Consider the following 12,804-nt stretch of genomic DNA (forward strand, 5'->3'; position numbering starts at 1 on the left):
TTCAGTGGGTGCCATTAGGTCAGGTGCTCTTCAGCAACACTGTCTACTATCCGATATTTGGATAAAGTTTAATTCCAAATCCACTTAAACTGCGTCCAATTAAATTCTTCAAGTCCACAAATTTTAAAATGCCTGTATGATTAAACAAATAAATGTTTTTCTAAATAAGTGGAACACACAGTGTAAAATCTATTTTAGTTAATATGATTAATATTTTATACACCTTAAAACTAAAAACATCACTTTCTTAAAACAGTTTTTTTAGTCTGATGTTTTATGAACGTTTTAGTGAAAGTTTCAGTTAAGTATTTCAATATTTGAGAAAGATATGAAATAAAAACCAAGGTAACGTCACGCTAAATTGTCAAGTGTTGGGGGCCAAAAACGATATTTCAACACAGTACTGATTTGTAAAGTAAATGAGACAGTAAATGATTATAACCATAAAAATACAATTCCCACTGCTATTATGGATGCTATTAAGCCTGTTTTCCATGACCTCTTCAAAGCCTGAGCTTATCCAAAAGTGCCTAAAAGGAAAAACCCAAAACGCCAATAAGAGTTATAACAGTGTTTTTTGGTTTATTTGCCCTAAAAGAGGATTTGCTGGTAGCAAAGTTGTACAAATTCCTCCTTATGAATCAGCTTTGGTTTATAATGAGGGAAACCAAAGTAAATCAAAGATCCTACAAATTTTAAATATAATTCCAGGCAAGCACTTTGAAAAAGCGATGCGTGATTTTGACACCGTTCACACAAAAAATATTCATGCAGCCATTGCAGTATTGAATTATGACATGAGATTACTTATAATCCTTGTTTCATGACACTAATCCATGGAGTTGTTAAAAAATATCTGTATTAATTTTTTTATATATTTAAAACTACAGATGATAAGTTTGTAATGATGAAATTTTAGTTTTAACAATGTAGATTATCCCTAAACTACAAAATCCTAATGGCTGTTAGTTGTAATATACATGGCAACATCTGATATTGGATATTTTAACACGTCTAAAATTTTCTGTTATTACGGTTTTAAAGCATACTCTTAAACTATCAATATTAATACTAATAAAAACAGGAATGTTACATTTATGTAAATAACATAGTTTGTGATCATTTTTTAATGATTCGTAATAAATGTACATATTGAGTAATATGTTTATTACGTTCTCAGTTCCTATACTGGTTCCGTGCATTGTGACGATTCAGCTGGTTCACTCAGATGTTGCTATTCTACCAATCAGATCTTGTTAATCTTTACTAACGAGTATTACTAGTATTATTTATTTGTTTTGGTGGTGTTGTAAGTGCGTGTTTCAGTCAACTGATACCGTTATTTATGACAAAGATTGTAATTTTGATGACTACTGTAGTTTTGTGGTTTAGTAACTCTTATTTGGAACTATTACGAGCTAAAGATGAAATAAGGAGAAGAGGGTGGACTCCAGTCCTCAAAACATGGTGTTCTGCTTTTGTAACATCGATGACGACAAATGTCTGAAACCTGTCATCGTTTCAGATCTTCCTAGTCTAAAACCATGTTCACTACCTGTACAATTTTTGCTTCTAGATTTGATGCTGAATAGTTGTAAACAGCTTTCTCATACAGTTTGGACAAAGTAAATAATAAAGATAATGATCAGTAATTGTTTATATATTTAGTGTCACATTTTTTATTAATGGAAGCAGCTATTATGTACTGTAGACATAGCTAGCAGTACATTTTCCAGTATAAAGTCTATATGTTATATTAGACATGTACCTGAGGAAAAGATCAGATTGCAGATATCAAAACTTAGTGCTACAATTTTTCCCCTTAATATCCAAAACACCTTCACAATGAACTCTTTTGCAAATTTATGTAAGCAAATGTTATTATTTTTTTCTTCATGGTTTTCTGTACTTTTTCACAGCGAATTCATTGAAGAGGGCTCTACTAAATTTTGTCTGAAAATAAAGTTACAAAAATTTAACTACTGAATTCCACAACATTAATGCCTAAGTTGATATTTTATAGTAAAACCTCTTTAAAATTCTAGTAGAAGATTTTAGGTTACAAAATAAGAAACACAGTTATTTAGGAAATAAATAAAAGTATATATTTTTTAACATACAGCAATACACAGTATTATCACAACATTAATCTCACTGTAGCTTAAATCTATAAGACAATAATGATAAATAAAATACATTTTTGTGCATAATATTATAAATTAAATATTAATTTATGGTAAAATCTGACTAGAATATTTTGTGTTTAAATTTTATCTTCAAAAGTTCAAAGTTGAATGCGGAACACACTGAAACAAAAAAATAATTTCATATCAACTTAAGAGGTATAAACAGAAAAATATTCAAAAACCTAATTTACATAAATGGAATATTGAAAATCAAGCCATTGTGTAATGGCTTCACATAGCTACAAATAGACAATACAAAAACATGTGTAATCTAGATGAAGAGATCATCTAGATTATTGTGCACAAATGAATGCTGTGGGAAGGGTTGATTCATTGCGAATGTTTAGTTCAGATCCACCCTACGCCTAGTGCAGCGTCTTAAATTAACTCTTCCCACCATAGCTACGTAATGAGTAGAAAACAACATTGCTCCCCGTGCTTTCAGATTGTGACTAAACATCGTAGAACATTCAATTGTGCAGCTACTGCTATAATGAGAATACCATTTTATCTAGACTACACTGAATAGCTGCTGAGTAACAAGACTGAGCTTCTTTGTAGTCTAGGTGTCTCTGATATTGAAACGATGCAGAGAGTTTGGTTTGAGCTTCTTTGTCGTCAACTTTTTTGGATCTTTTCAAGCGGATGTGGACTCCAGATTCCAGGAGTCACGTCTGTGATAGCATCAGATTTAAATCGCTGCGCTAAATAGAAATTGAAATGGAGCTGAACTAAACATTCACATTGATAAACTTTTTAACACTTTCATTGCTGCTTGAATATCTGTAGACTTTCGCCACATGTTAAACGTCATTTTGACACACACGTTCTTCCATAACATGTGACCTATATTATTCACTTCCATGTGCTGAGTAAACTTGCAAAATGGTATTTCACATTCGATTGATCAGAGAAATACGCATATATGCCCATGTGAGGTAATAATTCTGTTAAATGTGCTTCAAAAACATAAAATAAAATCTAGATAACATTTAGAAAATAAATAAATAAAATATCTAATTTAACAACTGCATGTAATGCACTCACTTGGCAAAATCTGGAGACTTGTCCACGATGTGTTCGAACTCGGCAAAGGACAATGCACCATCATCGTCGAGGTCTGCCTCGTCCAGTATGTTCTGTATCAGCAGTTGCGTATCAGACTCAGAGAGCCGCTGGGGACCGGTTAGTCGGTCGATCACATGCCGTAGATCTGACACGCCCAACATGTCGTCTCCGTCAAAATCTAGTATAACCCAAACTCGTTAACTTTGTACTATCTTAAAAATGAAATGATAAATCAAATATAGATCTTCGCTTATTATAAAACAGATGAAGTAAATATAGATAAAATTCTAACAAAATAATATCCTATTGCAAAAGGGACAAATTCAGCATTTACATCCATTCAGCTTAGAGAAGCTATAGTAGAAATTGAATTTTAAGCAAAAAAATATGATGAAGGTCGGGCCACAAAATGGTAGCAACCTGTGGAAGTGGTATTAAAACTTAACTGACTAAATTCTAACTTGTAAAATATGACACCTCAGTGCCAATCTATTGGTATGCTTCATATATGTTATGAAATTACCTGTAAAAAACCTTACAAACAGTTCCAATAGTTTTTTTTTCCATAAATTTAATCATTTTAATGTTGATTTTGCCTCATGATCATATGTTGATAAAAACACAATATAATTTTATGTGCAACTATCATATCTGCCAGAATGAAAGGTAAAAATGTTGGGAAATGAACAAACTGAGTCTGTAGACCTCTCATACCTTGTATTAATCATTTCATCCAGAATAAAATATTCTTACACTATCTATCAGTTACCTTGGGTTTTTAGTTACAAATAATGTATTTTTATTTATTACAGGTTAAAAGTAGGAAAAGACCTAATGGTCCTAACTTCGCCTGTCAAGATGAAGAGTTTAATCAATGAAGCTCTTAGCATCAATCAGTAAAGTTCCAGAATAATTATTTTCAAAAATTTCCTTATTCAAAATTGATCACATAAGTTTTTAATATATTTTACGTTCATTGTAATATTGATAGATATGTAAGTGTCTGATTTCTAGAACTACCACTAATGGAAATGTGACTACTGGAGGTAGAGAATAGTTCTCAAGGAAGGGGGTCCAGGGGCCAGTCTTCCAAAAAATTGAAATGTGACTTCTGGTGGTATAGAATACTTCCAAAAAAAGGGAGGTCTAGGGTCCGTTCTCCCAGAAAAGTTTGAAAAAACATAAAATCCAAAAACAGTTTTTACGCATTTCTGAGATGCTGCAAAATATTTCTCAGTCAAAGAGAGGTACCAAAACGCAATTCCGGTTCATTCTGCTGCAAATTGAGCACCGGGTAGGCCTATTTATAGCAACATCTACTTACCAAATATCCTGAACGCATGTTCAGCCTTAACTGCTTTGGGTGCGGCGTCACTGAATACAGACATCATGTCCAAGAAGTCTTCAAACGTGCAATCTCCATCGTGGCTGGAGCTGAAGACACGGCAAATGCGATCACCAAACGGATTCACCCTCAGCTCTGGATATTGCAACACTTTTGCCATGGGTAGCTTAGCATTCCGGTTGTGTCCCACTTTTTCAGGGGCCAACGCCTTAAATTTTTGGTGAGCACTATACCAAAAATAAATTGCAATGAATAAAATTTATTTAATCAATCAAAATAAAAATAATACTTATTCCACTACTACCATTACAGGAGGAATTCTGATGCCTCTGGGCACACCAAGAAGTACCTCTAATTCAGCTCTTTGGGCACACAACAATTTTGCATTCTTGGCTAACAAAAGACAGTTTGAAGCATAGAAAAAACATACTGCGAGTCTTCTCACACACGATGATCCAAGAAAGCCATACTAAGTAGTTACAAGAAACCTGAGTGGCAATCGTAATGCCCACTAATGAATATTTTGTTCTCTGAGTTTGGTTTCCAACCCCCAGACAGACCTTTAAAGTTTAACATTCAATAACTTGGAGGCAGTTCCTAAGGTTGAGATATCTTTCAACCATTTATCTCACAAATACTTAGAATCCCATTAAAACATTGCCTATGATGCTTCTGTTCTGCTCTGATGAGGTGTAGTGAAGTTGTGGGTAACAGCTAGTAATAAATATTATGTCTGGGCCATAAATGTTTCTTACTAACACAGAAAGGTTGAAAGACTTATTCAGCTTAAAAAACCTGCATGAGCGCAGTGTGTACCACACACACATTCATACTATATTTTTCAAGACAGAAGTAACTGCACTCCAGTTTTTCTGAAGCCCTACGCTTGGTGAGGGATTGGCCACAAAATAACGCAAGAAATAGATTTCTGTTCACTGGAGCAAAAAGGACTGTTGCGCAGACACACTTGTTGTTCCTTATGCATCTATCTATGCAAATGTGTAAATGTTTATTGTGCAAAAATGTATAGTAAAATTGTGAGTCTAATAAAATTGATTTTTATTCTATCAGTTTATATATAAACTAAAAATCAAGAATATATGTAATATTTATTGAATACACATAAACAAAATTTCTAACTAGTTTCTCTTACAACTAGAATTTTTAAAGTTAAATACTTACTATAGAACTTCTTTCTTTGTAAAATATGTTAAATCCTGAAAAAAAAAAAAACATTTGTTATAGACTAAATATACTTGATTTTTACAGCTTTAATTCAGTGTTTGTTGGCCAAAGCCAATTTCTCCAGCCAACCCAGAAGTATAAAAGGTGCTCAAAAAGTCTGCATCCTCTTATCTTTCTAACAATAGTATAAAGAATGCCAAAAAGAAACTTTAGGAGAACACTAGCTTACTGTGGCCTACACATACATAGTTACGGAGGGAAGAGTTGATAATGAGGCTTATTTTTTAGTATGCAAAATCTTGAGGGGATAAATAAAAAACTAAAATTCTCATTATAGGGGTTTTTCAGAGAATGTTATATTATAATTGTGTATGAAAATATTAGAATATTATATTTAGGTTTACTCACACCAATACCTCAGATCACGTGACACACAGCATGTATATAAACAATAAAATGCTGCTCCGTGCAGAAAAAAGGAGTTCCACTCTTAATGGTCTACAATTTTTGATACTTTTTTAACTTCAGCCCTTAAGTCTTGTATAGTTATGTTCTGGAGAACTAGTGCATTAAGGAAATAACAACATAATATTTGCAATTCTGGCGGTTAATTTATATGTACCAATTTTATTTGACTTTTCTTTTTCGTTAAATAAATTTATTTTGATTTTGTATTCTTAAATATCAAATTTCTTTCCTACTTAATTAATTTTATAACACCCCATTCCCTACTCTTAGTTCTAAGGCTCATTTGATTCACCGGTTAAAATAAAACTCTACTTTTAAATTAATGAAATCAAGTTACTTAAAGGCAGATTTTATTTGATCAGAAATTTTGTGTATTTTCAGATGACTGCTGATTGGTAGTTACTGGCTAGTAATGTATTTTGTTAGTTTAGCGATTCACTGGGCTACTATAGTTCTACATTTGCCACCACAATATTTCTTGCCTGCCTCAGCTGGTATTAACTCTTTATCGTTTACCAACTGTGATAGGATTTTCTATCCAGTGATTGTAAAATTTTATTTTGACTGGAATTACTTTTTAGAGTAGTCTAGGTAAAGTAAACATTTACTTTCTCATTCCATATTGTTTTCAAATGGAAAACGCTTCAAGAAATTGCACAGTTGCTGATGACGTTGGATGAAAAAATCCCTTGTGATAGATCAGTATCAATTCAAAATTCTTGAGAATTTGATCATAAATGCTTGAGAGATAAAAAACTATTACAAACCCACTCATTTTGTTCTAGATACGGTATTTATTTACATTAGCGTGACCATGGAAAATGGACTTTTTTTCATGGGTTGGGCATTTATAGCCAAGTAGCTATTATTATCACAGGTGCATATAAACTGGGGGGAAAGTATAATATTGTATTATATTGATGCCTTTCGGACATCATTGCGTTAAGGAGCAGGGGCATCACGTGATCTGGGATTCGACTTTTGCAAGCTCGAGTTAATTTTTTTTCTATAAGAGCAAGCAGTGCGCAGCGGGCAGGCATCGTTGACAGGATTGACGTATTAGTCTTTACGAATTGCTTTCATGTGAGATACCGAACATCCACACAAAGGTGTGCTATTAACCACAAAGGTGTGCCATTACCACTACCAAACTAGAAGGTTAAGAATAGACGCGGAGGAACAACAGTAGTTCAAAATGGCGTCCCTTCTTTATTTGAGAAGGCACGGAGTAATACCAAACTGTCAAATATGGATAGTGTTGCCAGAGGTACGATAATTATCGTAAAGGTACGATAATTTCATTGATTTTATGCACCGGTAAGATATACGATGGGTAGTTATTATCATACCATGAAAGATTTTTGACAAATTTATAGAAGTAACAAACCAAAAGTTAATTATAACATAATTTATTATACAAACATAACATACTTTTTCATTAAATGTTTTTGGTACGATTATTTTATATGAAAGTACGATAATTTCTCGTTGTTGGTATGATAATCGGTTTTTAAAATCTGGCTATACTGAGTTTGAGCAGACGCAGAGTTGTAGGAAACTGTCAAAAACAGACTTTTCAGAGGATTTAAAAAAATCGTAGCTCCTTTGATTTTTGTTGCCGACGAATTTTTGCTTCAATATTGTTTTCAGGAAAAATTGTATTTTCAGGAAAAAAAAATGAACATACCTTTCCATGGTCACGTTAATGTAAATTGATACCCTAGATACGAATACTCTCTCCAATATCTTATTATTTTTCTCCAATACTATGTTAGCGGTTTGTTGCGGAAATGAAAGTATACTACTATGAATACTGTTGAAAGTGGTTTTAAAACATTTATGTTATACAGATTCTCAGATTATGATAACACTCCACAACCTAAATTCGTACTTATATAGTTTAGGGAGACAATGTTTTGCAACAATTGTTCAGAACTCCTCCTATAGTGCATACTAATATAGAAAGGGAATATTTAGGGTTATTATTAATTTTTTTAAACTTTGTAATACTTTCCTCAAAAACAGTCTTGGTAATAATGAAAGTCTATGTAATAAAAAATATTCGTACCAGTAAGATTAAACGCCGGGGCGGCAAATCACGAATTTGACGTTACCAACGTATTCTGCTCACCCTCCTGAACAAAAAATATATATAGTACTATGGGGTGCAAATGACAAATAACATGATTTTAGGGGGTATATTGATAAGTGGTTAAGTTCCTAATGTTTTAATGTTCAGTTTGTGTGCTGTGTCTGGATAATCTGTTTACTTGAATATTATCTGCGGCCGGGACTGATAGCAGCCTGATAACGTACCTGTTATCTGAGTTCTCCGGGGCATGGGTCAGTTCTACACAAGATATCGTGTTCAGTAGGTCGGATTGAGTGAGTGCGTTTACAATGATGAATCAACCATCCACTAGTTCAACCAACCCTAGTGAATTGTGTGTGTCGGAGTGTTTTGTAGGGCACGTAAAGAGTTTACGTTTTAACCAAAACGAAATTATCTCTTTTTTAATTGAACATGGAATTTTTAAAAATGAGTGTATGTGTTCGTCGTGCGGTCGAGTGGTGTTTTTAAACCAGGAGACTTTATCGTTTCGTTGTGATAGACGACTTTTTTGTTGCTGCTGCTCAGCTGTATCCGCCAACACACTAATGGTATGTGTTCTCTGATCCATCTATATATTTGAGTTTTTCATGATTTATTTAGTTTTTTAACTTTACATAATTGCCTTTGCATTACATTTCAATTTATATTTTTGATCAGCCCCTCTAGTATTTTATATTTTACTGATAGGTATTAACTCGAGGGATGTTTTTCTTTTATTGACATCAGCGCGGGGCAGCACCTTCGGTGCTGCCGAAGCCCGCGCTGATGGCCGGAGGCACTCGTAATTAATTTTTTTCTCGAAATTAAGAAAAACATTTATTTTTATAAAAATTCTGCTCATTTCTGTATTATTTTTCATTTACGTTTGCAAAGATGGCGGCGCAACCGGTGACGTCATCACGAGGTTCAATCATTGGCCACAAAAGGTCACGTGACGCTAGACGTGGATGTAGAACATGGAGATATTACTGAAAAGTTATTTAATTTTTCATTTTCTAGAACTTCGTTATTTCTCATTTCCACCCCATCAAACCTTATACTTTTTTGTTCTATATGACGATTCCAATAAGTTTTTAACGCAAAACTCGTATTTTTCCGCCCCGGCCGTTAATATGATAATTACCAAAATATTTTACAAGAATCTATTTAGATAGTTTTGGTAGGTGTCCATAATTCTCTATTTGCCCCTACATATAATTCCCATGCTATCAATGTCAGGAAACAGAGGTTACATCAATTTTGATTTTTTGGAAGCAGTTTTCGTGATGTATTATCAAATGAGACTAGCTTACCTGATAATCTTGTAATTCTTCTTCTGTAAACTGGCTCAAACTCTGACCCATAATTAGGCTATATAAGAATATTAAATAAACTCCAGACCCTGTTTTGAATAATTATGATGAGGCATCAAAACAAAAATGAAAATAGCACAAAATTAATGGTTAGTTGAACAAATTTTTAATTCCCCAATAGATTTAATTTTATCTGGCTTGGAAATACGAACTTGTGAATATTTTTATAGTTATTGGTTATGTTTGTGACAGTTATGTTTTTTTTTCTTAGATATGGCATATGTACCATAGAGCAAATAAAGACAATGATTTCAACGGCACTCTCGCGTTGTATGCTTATACCTTTGAATGTGATAACTGATATTGACTGGTCAAACAGTTGGATTGACAACCGATCGGATAGCAGCTATGTATGGCATCTTCAGAGGATTGATTGCGATAGTTATGGCAGTCGCCTCTTTAGTGAAGTGGACTCAGTGTAGTCTTCACAGAGAGACACTTACTGTAATATGTTTGGATGACATACTGAAGGAAGTACTGGATGCGGTAAAACTCGTAAATTACATTAAGTCCAGATAGAAACAATCCAGAATTTTATCTCTTTTGTATGACGAAATGAGTAGTGGTCATAGTTATCTTCTTCTCTATTGTGGAGCGAGAACTCTATTTCTTGATAATCACAGAGATAGAGTTCTCACCGTATTTGAATTAAAGGATGAACTGAGATATTTCTAATAGGTGATGATTGTGAAGAAGAAAAAAAAAGTAAATAAGTTTCTTAAACATTTGAATGACGAATTCGGGCTTTTAAGACTCGTTTATTTGAGTAACGTTAAAAAAATAAATAAAAAAAATAAAAAAAACGTGTTCAGCTGTTTAAATACTAATTTGTCATAACAAGGTAAAGGCATCCGTATGTTTTATGTGCAAGACAAAATTGAAACTATAATTTAAAAAAACCACTAGATTTTTTTAACAACATTTTATGTATTTACAATCTGTTCAGTTTGAGAAGAACAATAAGTAAATATTATATACAGAAACAACATTGGCAGTTAAAATTGAGTTAGATGTTAACCATTGTTAACACCAACATAATTAATTCAAGAACCTAAAAGATATATCCAGAATGGCAGTTCGTTGGAGTCTGTACACACTTTTAGAATTATCAAGTAAACTTACCGCAAGGTGGTTTGGATGATCTTCTAATCTTGTAAGAAAAATGCGACTGAATTTGGTTATTTCCTTTTTGACTGTTGGGATGTTCAAATCTTGATGTAACGTTTTATAGGATACATACCATGGCGCTTTTGCAATTTTTCTTAACAATTTTGATTGATACCGTTGTAGTGGGTATCAATCAGCAAGGGACCTGGTCCTGACATGGTCTCTGCTGGTGTACTCACGTTTTGCAGTGAAGTACTGGTTCCCCACCTTGCTATCCACTTCAATAATCCATGGAGTTTACCCGCCGTGTTTTAAGATTGGATTTTCAGTGCCTATCCATAAGTCTGGGGATCAATCTAATGTAAAGAATTATAGACCGATAGTAATCCAGCCAACATTGGCTAAAGTTTTTGAAAAACTCGTTCTGAACCGCCTACCTTCGCTTACAAAAGCACAATAATTTCACAGCAGCATGGGTTTCAGCAAGGTAGATCGACAACTACAAATTTGGTGGTGTTCACGAACAGAATCCTATCTACCTTCTTAAATGGTAACCAACTTGATTGTCTCTATCTGGATTTATGCAAAGCTTTTGACAGAGTTTCCAACTTTCACCTGATAAAAAAACTTCAGGCACTGGGTGTCACGGGTTCTTTACTGGTTTGGTTTCGGAATTACCTGGCTGGACGTACGTTGTATGTGAAGTTTGCTTGTGTACTTTCAATGTCTGTTCATGAGTCTTCTTGTGTACCTCAAGGTAGTCACTTGGGACCCTTCCTGTTCTGCTTATTCATTAATGACATCGGTAGTTTTTTGGAGAGCTCATATTTGGTCTTCGCGGACGATGTCAAGATATTTAGAGAAATCTCTTCTGCTGATCAACAAATCAAATTGCAAATAGACCTGGAGAGGATTCAGGACTGGTATCGAGCTAACGCCATGGATTTAAATGTAGACAAATGTATAGTCATTTCCTACACAAGAGCAAGACATCTTTGCCAGTTTTATTATATGCTACATGGTGTTATTCTTCGAAGGGTCGTTAGTACTTGTGACCTTGGTATTCTTTTGACTTCTACCCTGGACTTCAGTTAGCACATAACTAACATTGCAAACAAATCTGCACGAATACTTGGGCTCATCAGCCGCACCTGTCACCAGAACTTCTCCATCATACCATTTAAAGCTCTCTATGTTGCACTTGTTCGGCCTATCTTGGAGTTCTCTACGATGGTCTGGTCCCCCTACCAAGTAGGACAGCCCTCTATTCTGGATTCAGTGCAGAGGCGATTCCTCAGAATGGTCAGCATCAAACTTGGCTTCCGGTACAGGGATGTTGATGTGGAAGAAATTCAACGCAGTCTTCAACTACCTACTCTTGCATCCCGAAGAATATTAATGTAATAATTAATATTATTAAATGGTCTTATCGACTGTCCGGAGATTTTTCGCCAGGTTAATCTTCATGTTCCTCGTGGATCCAGACACTGTCAGCTTTTCTTTAATCATCATCATCCTAAAAACTACCACTACCACAGTACTATACATATACTAATGAGAACTGGTAATGCCGTATGTCCTGAAGTTGTTTTTTTTCGGTTCCTCTCTTGCTGCCGTCAAAAACAGATTAGCTACTATAATTAATTATGGTTGAGTAGTTGTCCATATAATTTTGGTTCATATAAAAATATTATGTTGTTATTATTATGTATAGTGTTATGTTGTTATTATTCTGGTAAATATTATAGACCCAGTTATTGTTTTCAAAATTGTAATTAAATGTAAAAAGATGTATTTCCGTGTACAAATAAACAAATTCCTTTTGAGAACAAAAAAAAAGCCGAAATATTAAAAGATATTATACTAACAAAGGGATTTATAACGTACATTAATATAGCAAATGCAAAAATATTAAATGAAATTAGACTGTATGTGTCTATGTGATATATATTGTTTTCTGTTTTTGGAAAACAATTATTT

At 33.8% G+C, this 12,804-nt stretch overlaps 1 protein-coding gene across 1 annotated transcript; it reads right to left on the reverse strand.

Moving 5' to 3' along the window:
* Window positions 1–2,082: 2,082 nt before the first annotated feature.
* On the reverse strand, window positions 2,083–9,930 carry LOC124364173 (calcium and integrin-binding protein 1-like). The gene is made up of 5 exons (XM_046819452.1): window positions 9,658–9,930; window positions 5,782–5,816; window positions 4,579–4,826; window positions 3,234–3,432; window positions 2,083–2,306 (listed from the first exon to the last, which is right to left on the reverse strand). Exons 1-5 carry the CDS (start codon window positions 9,706–9,708, stop codon window positions 2,285–2,287), a joined length of 555 nt encoding a protein of 184 aa, XP_046675408.1. The 5' UTR covers window positions 9,709–9,930; the 3' UTR covers window positions 2,083–2,284.
* Window positions 9,931–12,804: the final 2,874 nt, after the last annotated feature.

Source organism: Homalodisca vitripennis, chromosome 6 (genome assembly GCF_021130785.1).
Source record: "Homalodisca vitripennis isolate AUS2020 chromosome 6, UT_GWSS_2.1, whole genome shotgun sequence".
NCBI lineage: Eukaryota > Metazoa > Arthropoda > Insecta > Hemiptera > Cicadellidae > Homalodisca > Homalodisca vitripennis.

Bases quoted from the DNA above. Each gene is read 5' to 3' on its own strand.
- LOC124364173 (XM_046819452.1), bottom strand. From the start codon at position 9,708: ATGGGTCAGAGTTTGAGCCAGTTTACAGAAGAAGAATTACAAGATTAT. The intron at 3,433-4,578 runs GTAAGTAGATGT...GGGTTATACTAG, and splicing joins ACATGCGTTCAGGATATTTG to ATTTTGACGGAGACGACATG. The intron at 2,307-3,233 runs GTGAGTGCATTA...TTTTTGTTTCAG, and splicing joins AAGTCTCCAGATTTTGCCAA to TGTGTTCCGCATTCAACTTT.